General features: G+C 40.2%; 1 protein-coding gene across 1 annotated transcript in view; it reads left to right on the top strand.

Annotated features, from left to right (window-relative positions):
- The first annotated feature begins 452 nt into the window (after positions 1–452).
- The window catches only part of IGF1R (insulin like growth factor 1 receptor), a 205,326-nt gene continuing 183,694 nt past the window's right edge, over positions 453–22,084 (top strand). Inside the window, exon 1 of the mRNA XM_056571842.1 lies at positions 453–1,303. Coding sequence (XP_056427817.1) covers positions 1,189–1,303 — 115 coding nt within the window. The 5' untranslated portion in view covers positions 453–1,188. The remainder of the gene's footprint in view (positions 1,304–22,084) is intronic.

The raw sequence follows: 22,084 nt of genomic DNA on the forward strand, positions 1-22,084 counted from the left end.
GTAGTAATAGTAGCTGTAGTATTATATAGTAGGTATAGTGTAGTAATAGCTGTAGTATTATATAGAAGGTATAGTGTAGTAATAGTAGTAGCTGTAGTATTATATAGAAGGTATAGTGTAGTAATAGTAGTAGCTGTAGTATTATATAGTAGGTATAGTGTAGTAATAGTAGCTGTAGTATTATATCATAGGTGTAGTGTAGTAATAGTAGTAGCTGTAGTATTATATAGTAGGTATAGTGTAGTAATAGCTGTAGTATTATATAGAAGGTATAGTGTAGTAATAGTAGTAGCTGTAGTATTATATAATAGGTATAGTGTAGTAATAGTAGCTGTAGTATTATATCATAGGTGTAGTGTAGTAATAGTAGTAGCTGTAGTATTATTATCGGCGTAGTGTTGTGTCTGCTCGGTCCGTTCCGGTCCAGTCCGGGTTTTGTGGCCGCCCCGTGTGTATGTGTGCCTGTGAGTGTGCGGCGGCGGCGGCGGCTCAGCCTGTTGTTTACAGCAGTCACGTCACATAGCCGAGGAGGCAGAGAGAGGGATCACACAATGAGAGCCGGACCCCCGCCGCACACCGAGCCCGCACGCTGACTGACCGGCCCCGCTTATCGCCCGCCCCGTCTACTGTGACCTTCAGCGGCCCGGCTGCGGAGGAGGGGGACTCCCTTCCATTCATTGGTCCCGGCCTTCTACGGACTGAGCTCCGGGGGTGAGGCGGGTGACATGGAGGCTGAGGACTCGGAGCTGCTGCCGTGCACTGCGGGTGTCTGCTGCCTACTCCTCACGGCCCCCCGGCGGCGGCGCTGCTGCTGCTGACCCGGAGCCCTCACCTCAACTACACCCGGCTCTGATTACTCTACTACTATTACTTACTACTACACCCCGGAGACCCGGGACACCCGCGGGCGTCTTCGTCACGTGACTGCGCCCCTTCTATCCCAGCAGGGGAGGTATCTGGGGGTCATAACCCCCCCCATCTCGGGTCACGCCGCTCAGTGTCATCTCGGGGGCAGAACCAAAAAGCAAACCCCACGTACTCCCGGGGGAACCGGGCAAGGTCACGGGGCTCGGAGCACAGCCGCCGCACGCGTCTCCCGGTTCGGTGTGTGTGGGCTCCGGCCGCCATCTTTCTCCCGGGCTCTTCGGGGCCGCCGTGGATGTGATCGGATACTACTCTTGTGTGGACATGAAGGCCGGATCGGGCTGGGGGGGCCCGGCCTGGCTCTCGGGGGTCCCCCTGCTCCTACTACTGCTGCTGTGTCTGTGCCCAGGACAGTGCCTGGAGCCCCTGGGTGGTAAAGGTGAGTGTCTGGGCTGAGGAGGATGGGGGTGGTAGTCCTCGTCATACACGTGGAGGAGCAGGGATGCCCCTCTTCACAGGGCAGCACGGGGGATGCCACCTGTGGCTCTCCAGATTACAACTACTACCCCTACACAGGCGTCCTTCCTGTCACAGCATGCTGGGCGTTGTAGTGTCACAACAGGTTGCATCCCTGACGTCCATTAGCGCATCCTGTTTGTTGTGCTGGAGAGTGGACTGCCCGGGCACAGGGGTTGTGTTAGGTGACTGTGCCCATATTATGCCCATTGGCCATGTGAGAACACGGGGATAGCAGCATCTAATGTTTGTGATCCCATGCCCATCCATCACCTGCACTGTGCTGGCATTACAGGGGTCTCCAGGTGCCAACTACACCCACCATTGTCATTTACTGCAGGGTACAATTGTTATGTCATTATTGTTATCGTACCATAGACATAATGTTTACTGGTACTGATCCATTGCTGTGGTTCTGCCTGGGCAGGGAAGATAATGCTGGCATGATGTATATGGCATGGGTTATGGTGCTGTCTGTGGGCAGCGGTAGTGATAGTATTAGCTGGCACAATATGGTCGTGTCTGTGGGCAGCGGTAGTGATAGTATTAGATGGCACAATATGGTCGTGTCTGAATACAGCTGTGGTGATAGTCTTATCATAGGTGGCATGTTGTCTAGGCATGGCTTATGGTGCTGTCTGTAGGCAGCTGTGATTGTCTTAGGTGGCACGCTGGCATGTTGTATACACATGGATTGTTGTCCTGTCTCTGGGCAGCTGTGATAGCCTTGTCATAGGTGGCACACTGATATGTTGTGGATTAGGATTCTGTCTGGGCAGCTGTGATCATTGTCTTATCTTAGGTGACACACTGGCATATTTTCTAGGCATGGGTTATGGTCCTGTCTGTAGGCAGCTAAGAGTTTTAGGTTGCACGCTGGCACATTGTATATGGCATGGGTTATGGTTCTGTCTGTAGGCAGCTGTGAAAATAGTCTTGTCATAGGTGGCATGTTGTATATGGCACGGGTTTTGGTCCTGTCTCTGACCAGCTGTGGTGATAGTTTTATCATAGCTGGCATGTTTCCTATGGCATGGCATTTTGGTGGCACGCTGGCATGTTTTATATGGCATGGGTTTTGGTTTTGTCTCTGTTCAGCGGTGAGGATAGTCTTGTCATAGGTTTCATGTTGTATATGGCATGGGTTATGATTCTGTCTGTAGCCAGCTGTGATCACTGTCTAGTTATAGGTGGCACGCTGGCATGTTGTATATGGTATGGCTTATTGCCCTGTCTGTAGCCAGCTGTGATCACTGTCTAGTAATAAGTTGCACGCTGGCATGTTGTATATGGTATGGGTTATGATTCTGTCTATAGGCAGCTGTGATCACTGTCTAGTAATAAGTGGCACGTTGGCATGTTGTATATGGCATGGGTTATGATTCTGTCTGTAGCCAGCTGTGATCACTGTCTAGTTATAGGTGGCACGCTGGCATGTTGTATATGGTATGGCTTATTGCCCTGTCTGTAGCCAGCTGTGATCACTGTCTAGTAATAAGTGGCACGCTGGCATGTTGTATATGGCATGGGTTATGATTCTGTCTGTAGCCAGCTGTGATCACTGTCTAGTTATAGGTGGCACGCTGGCATGTTGTATATGGTATGGCTTATTGCCCTGTCTATAGGCAGCTGTGATCACTGTCTAGTAATAAGTGGCACGCTGGCATGTTGTATATGGTATGGGTTATGATTCTGTCTATAGGCAGCTGTGATCACTGTCTAGTAATAAGTGGCACGCTGGCATGTTGTATATGGTATGGCTTATTGCCCTGTCTATAGCCAGCTGTGATCACTGTCTAGTAATAAGTGGCACGCTGGCATGTTGTATATGGCATGGGTTATGATTCTGTCTGTAGCCAGCTGTGATCACTGTCTAGTTATAGGTGGCACGCTGGCATGTTGTATATGGTATGGCTTATTGCCCTGTCTATAGGCAGCTGTGATCACTGTCTAGTAATAAGTGGCACGCTGGCATGTTGTATATGGTATGGGTTATGATTCTGTCTATAGGCAGCTGTGATCACTGTCTAGTAATAAGTGGCACGCTGGCATGTTGTATATGGTATGGCTTATTGCCCTGTCTATAGCCAGCTGTGATCACTGTCTAGTAATAAGTGGCACGCTGGCATGTTGTATATGGTATGGGTTATGATTCTGTCTATAGGCAGCTGTGATCACTGTCTAGTTATAGGTGGCACGCTGGCATGTTGTATATGGTATGGGTTATTGCCCTGTCTATAGGCAGCTGTGATCACTGTCTAGTAATAAGTGGCACGCTGGCATGTTGTATATGGTATGGGTTATGATTCTGTCTATAGGCAGCTGTGATCATAGGTGGCACACTGGCATATTGTATATGGCATAGGTTATGGGCTTGGCTAGGTTTGTTGATCAGGTACCAGCGAGACATCTCTCTATACAGGTCACTGCTTCATCCGCCTGGTACCTGTCTATTACACGTGTCCATATCATGGTGCAGCCTCCTACCAGTCAGTATATAGCTCCCGGCAGATCTGTTAGTTTGTATGTACAACCTGGATGTCATCGTGGCTCTGATAATACGTCGATGCGTTCTGTCTATATCCTTAGACCAGTGTTTTCTACCTTGTGGCTCTCGGCTGTCAGGGCATGCTGGGATTTGTAGTTTTTCTACAACTACAGATTTGGGGGATAAAAATGCCTTTGCCTTAGTCTGTGATCTCCATTTACTGTGCTGTATGCTTCTATCTATTGTTCCCTGTTATCAGCCACTGCTGACTGGGATGTTGCTGCTGGTACTGGGATAACTGGCAGATGGACTAGTGTGGAAGAGACACGTATGTGGATGAGGATGGCAGCCACTGTTCTTTATTAATCTGTGTATATATACTGAAGTATATCTGTATACAGGGTTAAGGGATGAGTAATGATGGGATTGATAATGTAGGGTACATATATATATATATATATATATATATATATATATATATATATATACAGTGTGTGTATATATATATATATATATATATATATATATATATATATATAGTCAGTCTAGGATGATCCGGCCATGCCTACTCTGACTGGCATTGTTATCATTTCTACGTGTGGCACTTACATGGCAGATCTCTGATCACTACTTTAGATTCTCTTTTTAGGATAGACCAGGTATGGCCCTAGTCCAGTGTTTCCCAACCCAGGGGGCCTCCAGGTGTTGCAAAACTACAACTCTCAGAATGCCTGGACAGCCAAAGGCTGTCCAGGCATGCTGGGAGTTGTAGTTTTGCAACATCTGGAGGCACCCTGGGTTGGGAAACACTGCCCTAGACTATGAGCAGTCTATACACTACGCCCTGGGCTTATCAGGTGGTGACTATATTGTGTCATATAGCGATATACCCGCTTTAGTCTAAGGATGTGTTCACACGGAGTAATTCAGAAGGAATTTACTTGAGTAATTCCTCTTGAATTCTCCGCTCCAAATTAATGCTCATCTCCTCTGCCCATTGGCTTTAATGTTTTTTCCGCTGTCCTGTTCACACTGCAGAAATTCTGCTAGCGGAATTCCGACGCTGAATTCCGTTCCGCTTAAAGAAAGAACATGTTCATTCTTCAAGCGGAATCCGCAAGCAGAATCCAATAAAAGTCAATGGTAAAAAAAATTCACGGAAATGACCGAAAAACCCTTAACTTCTTTCTCTCCCATTTCCGCGCGAAAAGAAAAATCTTTTTTCGGCACGTAAATTTTTCAGCGTGAATTCCTCTTGATTTGCTCAGTGTGAATGCATCCCGAACTCTCAGCACTTGTGTCCAACTCCTATATGTGATTTGCTATAAAACTAAAATTATGAGCTTCTTCTATTTAGAAAATATTCCTCAGCTGGGATGCAATCCTTACGTTATGTAAGAGGTTTGGATGACAAATCTGGTCGTGTACACTCATCCTGGGGCCCACTATGGTTATGACAGGACACTTGGGCTGTGTTCACACTGGCACTTGGGGGGTTTGCAGCATAAACCACTACTAGAACCGGGGCGGCCCCGATTATAAATCAGTGGGATCCATCATGATTTGTTGGGCTCTGTAATCCAAGTCATGCCTATGATGCTGGTAACTAGAGATGAGCTAATTTACAGTAAATTCGATTTGTCACGAACTTCTCGGCTCAGCAGTTGATGACTTTTCCTGCATAAATGTGTTCAGCTTTCAGGTGCTCCGGTGGGCTGGAAAAGGTGGATACAGTCCTAGGAAAGAGTCTCCTAGGACTGTATCCAGCTTTTCCAGCCCACCGGAGCACCTGATAGCTGAACTAATTTATGTAGGATAAGGCATCAACTGCCGAGCCGAGAAGTTCATGACGAATCTAATTTACTGTAAGTTTGCTCATCTCTACTGGTAATGACAGAGCCTCATGGGAATCTGCTTATTTAAGACCAAGGGAAATCTGTTTTATCAAAGATAAAGCTTTTTCGGTTGTATATTATTTATGGCTGCTACATTTAATGTCATGATTTTAAAGGGGTACTCCACTGGAAAAACATTTTCTTTTAAATCAACTGGTGCCAGAAAGTTAAACAGATTTATAAATAACTTCTATTTAAAATAAATCTTAATCCTTCCTGTATTTATCAGCTGCTGTATGCTCTACAGGAAGTTCTTTTTTTCTTTTTGAATTTCCTTTTTGTCTTACCACAGTGCTCTCTGCTGACACCTCTGTCTAATTTAGGAACTGTCCAGAGTAGGAGCAAATCCCCATAGCAAACCTCTCTTGCTATGGACAGGGGTGTCCGCAGAGAGCACTTGTGATTAGACAGAAAGGCCATTTTTCAAAAGAAAAGAACTTCCTGTGGCTCATACAGAAGCTAAGTACTGGAAGGATTAAGATTTTTAAATAGAAGTAATTTACAAATCTGTTTAACATTCTGGCACCAGTTGATTTAAAGGGGTACTCCAGTGCTAAGGATAGGGGATAAGATTAGAGATGAGCGAACTTACAGTAAATTCTATTTGTCACAAACTTCTCGGCTCGGCAGTTGATGACTTTTCCTGCATAAATGAGTTCAGCTTTCAGGTGCTCCGGTGGGCTGGAGACTCTCTCCTAGGACTGTATCCACCTTTTCCAGCCCACCGGAGCACCTGAAAGCTGAACTAATTTATGCAGGATAAGTCATAAACTGCCGAGCCGAGAAGTTTGTAACAAATCGAATTTAATGTAAGTTCGCTCATCTCTAGATAAGATGCCTGTTCGCGGGGGTCCTCCACTGTCTTAGCGCCTGGGTCATTCTGATTCATATGGAGTTGTATATACTGTTCCCGCGTGAAGTGTAAGCTTATAAACCAAGGAAGCTTTATGATGCTTTTACTTGTGACGTTGATGGTTGTTGCACATATGAGATGTATGTGATGGTGTATATATGGCGTTGTCCAGTGTCCCTACTGTGTCGTGTATTAAGGCCATTCCTAGTCACTGTATACTACACTCATCGAGTGCTCTGTCAACATGGAACAGAAGTCTCCACTGTATACAATGGCAGCGCTATTATTTGTCAGGGAGGGTGAAAGACAGGCCCGTACTATATACAGTACTGGTGGATTAACTGTGACAGAGCGCCAGCATTCAGGTTTCAGCCTTGTGTCTGGGGATTATACTGATATGGTTGCTTTCCCATGTTTACTCTTCATAGACGCCTGGAAATGCTACCTGAGTGTTTACGTACAGTGGTGTGCATGGTGGTGGGGAAAGAGTTAATGGGCTTTTTTTTTTTCTTCCACTCGCTGTTATTTTTAGTCGTGTAGGAAATCATCTCTGCATAGATCTCCAACAGACAGGGCTTTGTTTGTGGGGGTCATATAGCCGGCGTCTGTCTCCAAAATAAAGGACATTTTAGAATGACCTCTCACAAATATAAAGAAAACCCAAATGTTGAAATTGGTATTTTTGTCATTTGGACATATGACTTGTTGTCCATGGAATATCCCATGTGTGTGCAGAAAGGATTTAGCTCTGGAGCCTCCTTGGTTTGATTTATAAAGATCCTTTGTGTTTGAGACCTGATGCTTTCATCATAGGGGGGAGTGGCGAGCGACTGGTGGTCCTGGCTTTACCCTGTACTACGCACTTACTACCTCCTTGTTTACAAGCTTTGACTAGTCCTCTATAAGAGGCAAACAGCGGGAAAGCACAGACCGTAGAATTGGTCTTCATAACTTCGTATTTTTTAAAACCCTTCTCTTTATTTGACAGTGTTCTCTTATATACAGACTCAACAGGTGGAGAGCCTCCAAGAACGTAAACATGAAAACGTATACGTTCAGAATGTATAATGTTACCTTCGTATTGTAGAAGTTTCCCAGGTCTTGGAAGGAAAGATCAGCCTGGAAACAGAACGCTTAACAGGACAGGTTTTACTGGGCTACAATTATTTTTTCAGGTTGTAATGTCAGAAATAGAAGAGCAAAAATAAGACCTTGCAGACTATTATTGTTATAGTGTTTTTGTTTAGTTTTTTTTAGCTTCTAATATGTATCCTATATGATCTGCTTTGTAAGTGAAGCCTTTGAGATCCTCATGAGAATGAGGAGGGACACGAACAGATTAGAATAGTATTTTTTTCTTCTTCTCCAGCTTTGATCACATCTCTTTATATGGTCACTGTTTCTTATGCATGTATTCGCATGTAAAGATTTTTGAAATACTTTTCTGCCCTAATACAGGGATTGAAAATATCCCTTTGCTGGTAAACAGCTTTGCCGTGAATATCTTATGACAAATTTGATCCTTTGACTTTTTTTTCCAGTTAGTAAAGAAACCCTGTAAAACATTTTAGGCTTTTTTTTTCTTTTTCTTTAAAGCATCAATGTAGTAATTCCTACCACGGTTTATTTTTTATTTTTTTATGTTGTATCCAAAAACTGTTGTCCCAGACATAATGCTAACTTTGATCTGTTTCTTTCTTTTGTTCGAGGTTTGTAAGATCAATTGTTGTTCCCAGTTTTACTATTTGGAAAATGATAACTTGTATTGTTTAGAAAATAGCAGTAGGGCATTAAAAACAAGGTCCAATAGTGTCCCTGGTAGAATGACGGAATTACCAGATTCTGAGGATGGTCACCCAGCTTTTTACTTACTAGCAAATATAAAATTCATAGGAATAACACAAAACAATGTTTAATAGCTGAACATCCTGCTTTCATTAAATAGCCTTGAAACAAGGACATTATTTTCATTAATGGAAAACATTTTTCCAGATCACGTGAAAAACCTTTTGAGTCACTTATGGTTGAGGATAAAAAAAAATACATAATCACCTTGTAATATACATTTCTAAAATTAATAATGACACAAAATGCAGATAAGTAAGCAGTTAAAGGGAAAGTGATGATAGAAAACATTACTAACAAGAGATGTGAAATGTAGCAACATGATGCACAGCCAAGATGGAAATCGAGCAGGGAATGAGGCAAAAGATGTTGGTTGTTCCAGTTGTATATAAAATTTGGTGCAAATTATAAACAAAATGTGATTTGGGTAAAAAGAAAAATGTCAGTGTCAGATTAGAAAGCTCAAAACATTATGTCTTGAAAATAGAAAATGCATAACAAAACAAAGGGTGGAAACAGGAGTTTGTAAAGAAGTAACACAGATAACAACTCTAAGGAGAAGTATTGTGGAGGATTGGATGAAAGTAGTATTTAGTAATAAATCACCATTCTGCATTGGTCAAGGAGATGATGCTGGAACTTTTGTCTGGTGGCACCTTAAAAAAACGGATATAAAAATAATGCCTGCAGAATAAAAACCTTTTTCTCTATTTGATCTGCCATGAAGTAAAAAAATTCCCCTTCATCTGTTAGGTATTTCCTGAAGTCAGGATGTTCACTATTAAACATAGATTTGTGTCATATCTGTGATTTGTGTATTTGCTAGGAGTTTAAAAGCTGGGGGAACATCCTCTTTGGGGAATCTATAGTTTTGAGCGGAAGTTTTAATTTTCCTCTTCTGTATTCGCACTTGGATTTGTTCATTTCAGATACAAGTGAAACTGGTTGTGCTTACAATCTATATTTTTAGTCTATGAGGGCTCGTTCTGCCCCTGCAAATTCATGCCAGTTATGCAATCCGTTCGATACTTTTGCAAATGGGTTGCAAATTGCTGTAAAAGGATCCCATTAATGTCGATGGGATTTTTTTTTACAGTCCTTTGTCACCCGTTTGCACCCTTTTTGCTTCCTATTCGGGTTTTTTTTATTTTAAATTTTTTTTGCCAGAGAAAAGATGTTGCATGCAGTATTTTATTTTTCTCTGTGGAAAAAAAAAAAGCAAGACACTGATATAATAAATTTAACATTTGAAATCTATGGGAAACAGATGAGCCTTTTCTGCCATCTGTTTGCATCCGTTTTTTTCAATCCGTTTTTGATCAGTTTTTACTTCTGAGCCATGCTCAGAACAAAACAAATATAATTTTTCTTTTGTTTATTATCTGAACAATAAGATAACATCTGTTTGCATCCGTTTACTTCAGTTTGCATGTTAAAAGTAAGGTCTGTAAACTTCCAATAGCGGGACGGAAGACAACGGCCATGTGTACCTTGCCGTATTCAGTAATAATACAAATAGTCTGTCCTATTGTGTCACCTATGTGCTTCTACAGCAGTTCTGTTCTCTTTTTAAAAATATTTTTTAATTTTTGACAATGGTTTTAATTGAAGGTTATAATAAAAAGATAAACAAAACTACATGAATATTTAGCTTAAAGCATGCTAAATATTGTTTTTACTGTATACTTTTTTGTTTTATTGGCTAACTAGTTTTATATACTATATAGAAGTGAATATGTAAACTACATAAGTCAGAAAAAAGTGGTAACAAAACTTAAGTCCTCTTTGACTGGACTGTAAAGAAGATCATATTATTTAAGAAGAACATATTCTTTTCTGTGCTGGAATATATGGTACATTGCCCTTTTATGACTTAATAGAACGAGTCTATTCCACTGAGAATGGGGAAATGTTTACATTCGTATTAGGCAAAGATATTGCAAAATTCTTGTTTATATCCGTTGTAGTGCGATCATTCTTAGACATAATTTGTATTTGGCATTGGGTACAGAAATACTCAGTTAATTGTAACTCTTTGTATACTTGGGATTTAGAAACATGCTGGTAAAGGACTTATAAATGATAATTGTATATATTTTATCACAAAGATGTGAACAAAGAATAATTTCAGGTTGACAATAAAGATGTAGTGTTGGTTGTTATAAGTTTATCTTCTGTTGAATATTTGACATTTCCAAAAGATGATTAAAATGATTTTATGTAAAAGTGTTTATTCTTTTTATAGTCTGCTAGTAGTTTCTGGTGTTCACTTCATTGTGGCCATATGGCACTATGCTCAACTACTTTGTGACATTATTTTTCAGTTTCTATTTTGAAAATATCATAGCTAATGCATTGCCTCCGCTCTGTTTTCCATGGACATATATGCATATTCAGGCTATGGTAGTCAGGAACAGTTAAAACCCTGACTCCATTGATGTCAACACCATAACAGAAACCCTTTATTAATTGGCGTTGTGTTATATAATGCCTTAGTTCATGGGACTTTTTGTATTTTTAAGTGGTAGACAACTTGTTGGATTAGTTTTTTTTTTTTTTTTTTTTTTGTTTCGTCTCTAAAATAAATTAATAAAACTAAGCCTTAAGTAATCTAGTCCAGAGTAAAGGGGTGTTTGCCACCTAAAATCTGAATTGCAGAATGAAATGGGGAGAAGAAAAGTCCTAATATTTAAGTTTGTGATTAAAACATTTGTAAGGATTAGAAGTACATTTTCCTATGCTATTTTAAAATTAGCAAATTATACCTATTAAATGTTATCTATTTTTACTAACACAGTGCACCTATTTAACCGGTTACCAAAAGTCCTACTAGCACACCTCAACAGGTTTGAACCTGCTGTGCCTCCTACCCTTTCGGCATGGGCCAAACTTAGGAGTGGAATCTAAGTACTCCCCTATTTTCACCCTTTATCCTGCTCCCGGATGTGGAAGCTAGACTTCTGCTGCAGGAGAGTTACTAGGTCACTACCGCAAGAGTGATCCTAGGCAGGCCAGAATGTACTGCTGCTGGGCACCAGGGATACAGGCAGGAGGGGCTATCTGATGCTGGAGATGGTATTCGGGTAGCAGACCTACCTGAAATTATGTTAAAGTAGCAGAGTCTGCGGAACATCAGAGATGAGAAGCTGAAATGCAGCCAGGTTTGCAGACTAGATATGAGTTCGGCCATGGTCAACAATCTGGGTCATAACCTGGAGAATCAAGTAGGTACAAGAGAAAAAGCAGAAGTAGGGTTAGGATATCAGGCTTAGGTCAGGATCACAGGAACAGACACATTTGCTGTGTAGATAGTAGATACACAATGTTGCGTGTGAATACACCAGAAATTGTTGCAGCATGTGACCACGTAGGAGAGAGGAACATCCGGAGCCTGTAGCATGGCGGAGGTGCTGCATGCACTGCACAGTACTGGTAAGCAGCGTTACATGCTGCACGCTGATGGACTCAGATCTGCCAGTGTTACACCCAACAATTGTAAAATGTACTATCACCATTAAAAAAATGTATGCAGACAAGTTGTTAGACTACTATAAAATGCCACGTATATAGACAACACTTATAATGCACCATATCTCTCCCCCCTCTAGTATTTTATGTTATGTGTATTGTTTAGGTAAATATGTTTAAAGGAAAACTACTGCTAGAGACTAAGACTATTTCAGTGGACCTGCCCAAACATTTACAGCCATACATAGATTGTATCACCAGTGAGCAGAAACATGCAGTCTTATTACACCCAATTGTAGCCACTAATCCCTTGTATGATTGTCTCTGGACATTGCTCACTTGCCTGAAAGCATATGGTTGATAAAGGGACCATTTCTGGGGAAATTGCAGGTTTAATCTCCTATCTCTGATTAGAATGAACCTAAAGGCTTTGGAGATTATTGTGGGGGCTGGATAATAGCTGTTTTGTTTTTTTTGTTTTTTTTAACTTTAATACGGCTGTGTTTTTATGATTTTTTATTTTATTTTATATATGCCACGTAGAACTAATACTTTTTAAGAATCTTCAAATGTTTTGTCTCTAGAACAGATTCATCTTTAGCCATAGGGGAATGTCTATTAGCTTCTGTATACAATGAAAACAAGTCTAATTTTAGTTATTTTTGTTAAATATTTTATAGCTTTTAATGGTAATTTGGACCTAGGTTTACATGTTATTGGTCTCCAACCTATGGCTCTTGACATAATAGGATTTATAGTTGAGAGAGACAGAGGTTAGATACCATCCTTATTATCGATCCTTGTTATGCAATAAAGTGGTGGTTTCGGAGTGTGTGTTCTTAAAATCTTCAGCATCACTCGGGATAATCAGGGGGCCAGTGTATCTAAAATAACACTAAACCATGTAGCTAAAATGTATAAATTTATTAATTCCTCATAAAAAAACACCCAAATACAAAAGTATAGAGAAAATATATATAACCACACACAAAAAAAAGTTCTCTTATGACGAACACCTGTATATCCCAACGCGTTTCCCCGTGTATGTTATGGTATACAACGGTTCATCAGGGGATGACAACAACAGTATACAAATATACATAAAGAGCACAGAGATAAAGAGAAAAATTGTTTAGATAGTGTATGAATCATGGACAATGGCACAGCTTAATAGTACAAAAGTTGTGTATCTAGAAATTTACTAATGGTTCCCACCCGCTACTTAAATTAAAAAACAAATAAAAACAAAGTAACAATGGAAGTCATAGCTCAAACCCTACTATGAAACTTATTTCAGAAGACCACCCAAAGTTGTGTTGAAAAGAGGTCTTCTATATGGTGGTCTATAGCCATTATGCATAATGTATCGTGGATAAAAATCTGTTGCACAAAATCTGCCCTGGATAAGGGAGTGATCTTCCCAAAGAGCTGGTCTTTTGGAAAAGTTTCTCTGGAATTCCTTACCCCTAAAATGTATGTATGTATATTTATATATAGTTGTTTTGTACCTATATGGTCTCCAACCTGTGGCTTGCCAACAGTTGCAAAACTACAACCCGGAGTAGTATTGTAGAGGATTTGGATATAAAACTTTTATAAGTTAAAGCTTTTAATAAACCTATTAAAATGATCAGACAGACCTAGTAATGTTTCTCTTTTTCAGCAAAGTAATAACCGATTTTGCTCAAATGATGATACGTGAACATAAAGTACTACTGTTGGGTATAGAGCAGGGATAGGTTAGGAGGACCGGTATAGCCAGACATGCAATAGGTTCTAGTTTGCCCTATGAACTGGCCCTGATAATACCCTTCTTGCCTTGAAAAGAGCGGTCCCATACAGGAACATGTCTGGTGTACCCTATATAATTTTTTTAAGGGGGGTACCCCAGTGGAATTTTTTTTTAAACTGGTGCCAGAAAGTTAAACAGATTTGTAAATGACTTCTATAAAAAAAAAAAAAAAAAAAAAAATAAAATCTTAATCCTTCCAGTACTTATTAGCTGCTGAATACTACAGAGGAATTTTTTTTTATTTTTTTATTTTTTTTAACACAGTGTTCTCTGCTGTCATTTCTGTCCATTTTAGCAACTGTCCAGAGCAGCATATATTTTCTATGGGGATTTTCTCCTACTCTGGACAGTTCTTAAAATGGACAGAGGTGTCAGCAGAGAGCAGTGTGATCATGATGTCAGCAGAGAGCTCTGTTTTACAAAAAGAAAATCATTTCCTCTGTAGTAGTCAGCAGCTAATAAGTACTTGAAGGATTAAGATTTTTTTTAAGAAAAGTAATTTACAAATCTGTTTAACTTTCTGGCACCAGTTGATAAAAAATAAATAAAATAAAAAATAAATAAAAATAAATAATAAAGTTTTCCACCGGAGTACCACTTTAAGCTCTCTCTTCCTCCCCCCCCCTTTTTAATAAGAAAGATAAGATGATTTGGAGTTAGAAAATATATGTTGCTCTCATTTAGAGATGAGTGAACTTACAGTAAATTCGATTGGTCACGAACTTCTCTGCTCGGCAGTTGATGACTTTTCCTGCATAAATGAGTTCAGCTTTCAGGTGCTCCGGTGGGCTGGAAAAGGTGGATACAGTCCTAGGAAAGAGTCTCCTAGGACTGTATCCACCTTTTCCAGCCCATGGGAGCACCTGAAAGCTGAACTAATTTTATGCAGGAAAAGTCATCAACTGCCGAGCAGAGAAGTTCGTGACGAATCGAATTTTCTGTAAGTTCACTCATCTCTACTCTCATTGTATAAATTAGATTTCTCCTTTTTCTAATGGGATCGGGGGTTGGGGAAAAAACATAAAATGTGGAAGAGGAATGTTCTGTTGGTTTATACAGCAATGTAGTGAAGAATTGAAGATTGACACTATGATGTCTATATCTTAATCAGCATTGTTGTCATTTTATGACCTTTCTAATAAACAAATTTAAAAATGTTTTTTTTTTATATGCAAATCCTCTACAATACTACTAGGATTCTTTGTTTGTTTGGGTACAGCCCCCTAATTATCTATTTGCTGTATGCTGTAAAAAAAAACTACAACTCCCAGCATGCCTGGACAGTTGTTTGGAAGTTGTGGTTTCACAACAGCTGGAGTAGAGTTTTGTGTTGTGTTCGGAGTCTATACATGTAGTCAGTCTTCTCAGCCATGACAGGTTTTATGGGGTGACTCAGGTCGGCCTCCTTTATTCTGTTTGCTTTCCCGGAATAGTCCATTGCTTGGTCATCGGGCTTTGTACTGTACAGTCACTGCTCAGGTCTTTTGGCTTTTTCTCCATGTAAGAATGCTTCTGCAGTGGTGTTCATAGCTACAGTCGGCCGGTTAGAGCAGCGTTTCCCAACCAGGGGGCCTCCAGCTGTTGCAAAACTACAATTCTCAGCATGCCCGGACAGCCAACGGCTGTCCGGGCATGCTGAGAGTTGTAGTTTTGCAACAGCTGGAGGCACCCTGGTTGGGAAACTCTTGGTTAGAGGCTTAATCTTCTTGGTTGTAGCACCACGTGTTTCTCAATGAACCCACTTAAATTCCGGCTAGAAATCTGTGACGTGACCCTAATGAAGAATGTCTATCCTATTTTTATTCCGCCCAATTGAAAAGGTCCTTTAGTCTGGTTGCCAGGAAAGAGGTTACTGTCCCGCTCGTGCCCCTGCAGCCTAGCAGAGGAAATTGCTTCAATTTGAGAAATATTTCTGCTAGAACTTCTTATACACAATAGTAGATTCCTCCCAGACTCCAGCCAGCTGTGCTCTGCAATGCTCCACGTGCTCCCTCACAGAGCATTGTGCATTTAGTGGGTTTTTTTTTCCTGCTGTTTTCAGAGCTGCATGAGATGATTTTATGCTGAATTTATTGGAACTTAAAGGGGCACTCCACTGTAAAAAAAACATTTTCTTTTAAATCAATTGGTATCAGAAAGTTAAACAGATTTGTAAATTACTTCTATTAAAAAAATCTTAACCCTTCCAGTACTTATCAGCTGCTGTATACTACAAAGGAAGTTCTTTTCTTTTTGAATTTCCTTTCTGTCTGACCGCAGTGCTCTCTGCTGACACCTCTGTCCTATTTTAGGAACTGTCCAGCGTAGGATCAAATCCCCATAGCAAACCTCTCCTGCTCTAGACAGTTTCTGACATGGACAGAGGTGTCGGCAGAGAGCACTGTGGTCAGACAGAAAGGAAATTTAAAAAGGAAAGAACTTCCTCTGGAGCGTTCAGTAGCTGATAAGTACTGGAAGGATTAAAGGGGTAGTCCAGTGCTGAAAAACGTATCCCCTATCCTAAGGATAGGTGAAAAGTTTCAGATCGCTGGGGGTCTGATCGCTGGACCCACCCGCGATCTCCTGTACGGGGCTCCTTCTCGCTGGCCAGATAGCGGGTGTCGACCACTGCACGAAGCGGCGGCCGATGCGCCCCCTCAATACATCGCTATGGCAGAGCTGGAGATTGCCGAAGGCTTCGCTCTGGCTCTGCCATAGAGTTGTATTGAGGGGGCGTGTCAGCCACCGCTTCGTGCAGTGGTCAACACGCCTCCTTCCCATCGGGCCCCCGTACAGGAGATCGCGGGGGGCCCCAGAAACTTATACGTTTTTTTTTTTAGCACTGGACTACTCCTTTTTTAAGATTTTTTTAATAGAAGTCTCTGCAACCAGTTGATTTAAAAGAAAATGTTTTTCAGTGGAGTACCCCTTTAATTTAGGTTTATACTTTGTGTTCGGTTGGCAAGGAACCCTTTTCCTGGCCTGGAAGTTCTTCCCAGAAAATTTGCAGCTGATTTATTTTTTATTTTTTATCTATACCTGTAATAAAGGAAAAACAGACGTGCCCCTTAAACCAGGTCTGCTTATCCTTTAGGACCCTCTACCCTAGGATGCAGGGCATTGGCACCCCATGTCTTTTCTGTACCCCAGGCACATAAAGCCAATCTGTTGGCTCTCCCATCCCATAATAGTCGTCGTCTGGCCACATGTTATTGACATCATTGACTTTAATGTTGTTTGTACGACTTGGATGCTGGGAGTCTCCTAAGGTTTGACCTAAAATGACTTCTTGATTCTCTAAAGATATGATCCTTACAATTATTTGGCTTGGGGAAAAATGTCTCTAGAGGAAAGCCAGCAGAGGTAGCGGGACATTCCTATGGAGACCCCCGCATATTTCACCAGGGGCTGCTCAAATGGTCACATGCTTTTCTTTTTGGTGAAAGATGACTTCACTTTCTTAACTAGAAATGTGCATGCTATTTACATCGTCCTCATATCTCTCTGTATTGGTTAGAATAAAAAGTACTACTCAATACTCAAGTATTCATTTCTCTATTTCATTGGTAACACAAACTTGTTTAGGAATTTTTCTTTATGCTGTTGCTGAGTGTTTTTGTTTTTTTCCCCCCTAGTAACCATACCAATTTTTTTTTTTTAAATCATTTTTCCAACCCTGCATTCCAGGAGCTATTTACATTATATTAATTTAATTGTATTTAAGTTATCTATTCATTTTTATTAATTTAATAGTCAATAATAATAAGGATTACCATTTCTGTCCGACATAGACTAAGGTTAATATGTAAATTTTACTGTACAATAACCAGTTATGGTAAAAAAATGGATAAAATAAACCACATTTCCTCTTCTAGAAAGTTTATCAATGATTTTGCTTTATTTCATCCTTTCATCCCTTTTTTTTGAGGATGAAATAATTAAAGTAAAATCATTTATAAACTTTCTAGAAGAGGAAATGTGGTTTATTTTATCCATTTTTTCCCCATAACTGGTTATTGTACAGTAAAATTTACATATTAACCTTAGTCTTTATGTCGGACAGAAATGGCAATTATGATTATTATTATTTTTTTTGTACCACTCTATACTGACCCAAAGACATAACTTTTTTTTTTATTTATGTATTTATTTTTCATCATAAATTTTCCTTGACTGCAGCATGGAAGAGGCAGAACTCTAGCAGTTGTGCTCCTGCGGTAATCTTATGGGTAAAAAAACAGTTCACGTTCTTATATTTTGCTGCAGATTTGCTGCAGCAGATTTGGACAACCACTGAAGTCAATGGTCAGCAGAATCTGCAGTAAAAATTAAAGGGGTACTCCGCTGCTCAGCAATTGGAACAAACGCTGGAGCCGGGAGCTTGTGATGTCATAGCCCCATCCCAATCATGAGGTCACGCCCCGCCCTCTCAATGCAAATATATGGGAGGGGGCGTGATGACTGCCACGCCCCCTCCCATAGACTTGCATTGAGGGGGTGGGGTGTGACCTCATGAGGGGGCGGGGGCTATGACATCACAAGCTCCAGCGTTTGTTCCAAATGCTGAGCAGTGGAGTACCCCTTTAATTTTTACTGCAGATTCTGCTGACCATTGACTTCAGTGGTTGTCCAAATCTGCTGCAGCAAATCTGCAGCAAAAAATAAGAACGTGAACTGTCCCTAAGGGTGCGTTCACACATGCGTATTTTTGTTGCAGATTTGCTTCAGCAGATCTTTCTGTCCATTGAAGTCAATGGGCAACAAAATCTGCAGTAACAAATCTGCAACAGATCTGCAGCAAGAATACGCACATGTGAACGCACCCTGACAGAGGTTTTCTCCTAACAATTTGAGGTTGTAACTTGGGGGAACACTTTATGGGGATTCATGAATATTGCTTTTCTATATACAGAGGTGGACGGAGTCTTTTATATACTATAGGAGCAAATGCTACCAGCTCAGAAACGGATTTGACTTTTTGTTAGTGCTCCATGGTCTGTGGATCAACTATGGTCACCCTGACCTAAGAAAGTGCTCAATCTTTTTAAGATTTTTTATTTTTTTTTGTTACTAGCAACAACCTATTCTGTGGCATTGTACAAATGTTGTTACCAGGTCCTATTCCCAGTGTAATTTCCCTATTGCTCATGCGCACATTCTGGGCCTCAGAGTAACATGGAGGAGGATCTGGAGGACCACCAGGGACCTGGCAGGCTGACATGTGTAAACATAAACTCTCTATAAAGCCTGACCGTATATTCACATCTATTCTCCTACATACAAAAGGAAAATAAAACTACTTACTTAGGTTTGTGTTGGGGAGAATTCATACAGAAACAGTGGTCCGTAAGAAGTCACCTGCTGGAAAAAAAATTATATATATATATATATATATATATATATATATATATATATATATATTACAACCTAACTTAGACGTTATGGTTTATACCCACGGCGTAGTCCTAAAATGTAACGTGAATGAGGCCTGACCCTGATTAGTAAATGCACATCTATTAAAATTTACAATGGTAGCATATATCTAACAAATGTATTAAAGGGGTACTCCGGTGGAAAACCTCTTTTTTTTTTTTTTTTTTTTCTCCAATCAACTGGTGTCATAAAGTTACAGATTTGTAAATTACTTCTATTTAAATATCTTAATCCTTCCAGTACTTATCAGCAGCTGTATGCTACAGGGGAATTTTTTTTCATTTTGAATTTCTTTTTTTGTCGGACCACAGTGCTCTCTGCTGACACCTCTGTCCATGTCAGAAACTGTCCAGAGCAGGAGAGGTTTTCTATGGGGATTTGCTCCTACTGTGGACAGTGCTTGACATGGACAGAGGTGTCAGACTGAAAAGAAATTCAAAAAGAAAAGAACTTACTTTAGAGCATACAGCAGCTGATAAGTACTGGAAGGATTATGATTTTTAAATAGAAGTAATTTACAAATCTGTTTAACTTTATGGCACCAGTTGATTTAAAAATAAATAAATAAATAATAATAATAATAATAAAAAAGTTTTCCTTAAATCATGTGTGTATGTGTATATGTGTGTATGTATATATATATATATATATATATATATATATATATATATATATATATATATAGTATATATTATATACACATTTTATTTTTTATTTTATTTTAACTTTTTTCTTTTGTACCTCTTCCATTACTTGTGACATAGGCAATATAGAAGCCATGTGGCAGCGTGTTCATTGAAGTCTCTTGTCTTATGGCTTCACTTGAACACTTGATATCCTGATCCATCACAGCTTCGTATCTGCACTTACAGTATCTCATTGAGTTCATAAGAACAGATGTCCTAATTGTGACGCTTTTTCTTCCGATTTGCTACCATTTGTTGTTCTGCATTGTCAGGTTTGACAATGACAAAGTGCTTTTCAACAAAAAGCCATGGAGCCAAAGGGTTATTTCCTCAGCCATCCTCTTCCTCCTCCCACCCCCCAACCCCACTCAGAAAATAATGCAAAATCCTGGAATTCTTGGCATTCCTGACAGGCCCTGGAAGAAAGGATTGTACTGACCCCCCCCCCCCCCCCCCCTTCTTGATCCACCCCCCCCCCTCATTCATAGACTGCACTCTGGATTTGTTATGGCTGCAATCTCATTGGCTGCTCCACATAAAAGCTTCCATTGAAGAAGCCAAGGGAAAGAATGGGCAGAACTTCCTGTGACTTCAGTCTAAGGTCAGCTTCCTCCTAGAACAGTGTTTCCCAACCAGGGGGCCTCCAGCTGTTGCAAAACTACAACTCCCAGCATGCCCGGACAGCCGAAGGCTGTCCGGGCATACTGGGAGTTGTAGTTTTGCAACAGCTGGAGGCACCCTGGTTGGGAAACACTGTTCTAGAAGCTTGAGTGGAGAGACAGACTCTCTGGCAGTACCAAGTCCTTATTTACTCCAGTGTGACGTGCCGGGCTCTATACACATACATATCATGGGGACAATACACACCATAAGCTTCTTTATATTTAGTGGCTTCCCAGTATGAGTCAATAACATTTCAGATACATTGTCTAATGTGGTTACGGATGTCATGTGTTGGGAAAGCATGGCACATAATAAAATGAACAGTCGTGGGAAAGTATCTCCTGCTATGTGCGGATGGTAGTTTATTTTGCTAATATTTCCTTTGGGAAAAATCACGGGGATTGTAGTAGTAGGAAATTATTTAACCTTTTTTTGTTTTGCTCTAAATAGAAGAATCTCATCCGGTTGTTGTTAAAGGAGTACTCCGGTGGAAAACAATATATATGTATATATTGTTTTCCACCGGAGTACTCCTTTAACAACAACAGGATGAGATTCTTCTGTTTAAAACAAAAAGGTTAAATAATTTCCTACTACTACAATCCCCATGATTTTTCCCAAAGGAAATATTAGCAAAATAAACTAATATATATAATACTTATTTATTTATTAATTAATTAATTAATTATTATTATTATTAATTATTTATTATATTTTTTATAAATTTGTATTATTATTTTTAATTATTATTTTATTATTATTATTATTATTATTATTATTATTATTATTATATATCTATTTTTTTTTTTTTAATCTACTGGTGCCAGAAAGTTAAACAGATTTGTAAATTACTTCTATATAAAAATCTTAATCCTTCCAGTACCTATCAGCTGCTGTATGCTCCACAGGGAGTTTTTTTTTTTCTTTTTTGAATTTGCTTTTCTGTCATGACCACAGTGCTCTCTGCTGACACCTCTGTCCATGTCAGGAACTGTCCAGAGCAGGAGCAAATCCCCATAGCAAACCTCTCCAGCTCTGGACAGTTCCTGACATGGACAGAGGTGTCAGACAGAAAAGGAATTAAAAAAGAAATGAACTTCCTGTGGAGTGTACAGCAGCTAAGTACTGGAAGGATTAAGATTTTTTAAATAGAAATAATTTACAAATCTGTTTAACTTTCTGGCACCAGTTGATTTAAAAAATAATTGTTTTCCACTGGAGTACCCCTTTAAATGCAACTATATCGTGATGAGTAGAGAATAGATCTCAGAACTGTCTTTGTAGCTATAGGGTACGTTCACACAAGCGGATTTTTTTGCGCGTTTTCCTCTGTGTATTTGATAGTGGGCGGGCTCTTCTCGGCTGTCCGCAGCAGATTTTCTACAGTGGAATTTACGCTGCGGAAAATCCGCCGCAGTCCCTACTGACTTCAATGGGGCTTGCAGCGGGTTTTCCGCAGCGTAAATTCCACTGCAGAAAATTTGCTGCGGACAGCCGAGAAGAGCCCGCCCACGTTCAGATACGCAGCGGAAAACCCGCAAAAAAATCCGCTCGTGTGAAGGTACCCATAGACTGTTTTCCAACCTGTGGCAACAGCTGGAG

This window comes from Hyla sarda, chromosome 4 (genome assembly GCF_029499605.1).
Source record: "Hyla sarda isolate aHylSar1 chromosome 4, aHylSar1.hap1, whole genome shotgun sequence".
Lineage (NCBI taxonomy): Eukaryota > Metazoa > Chordata > Amphibia > Anura > Hylidae > Hyla > Hyla sarda.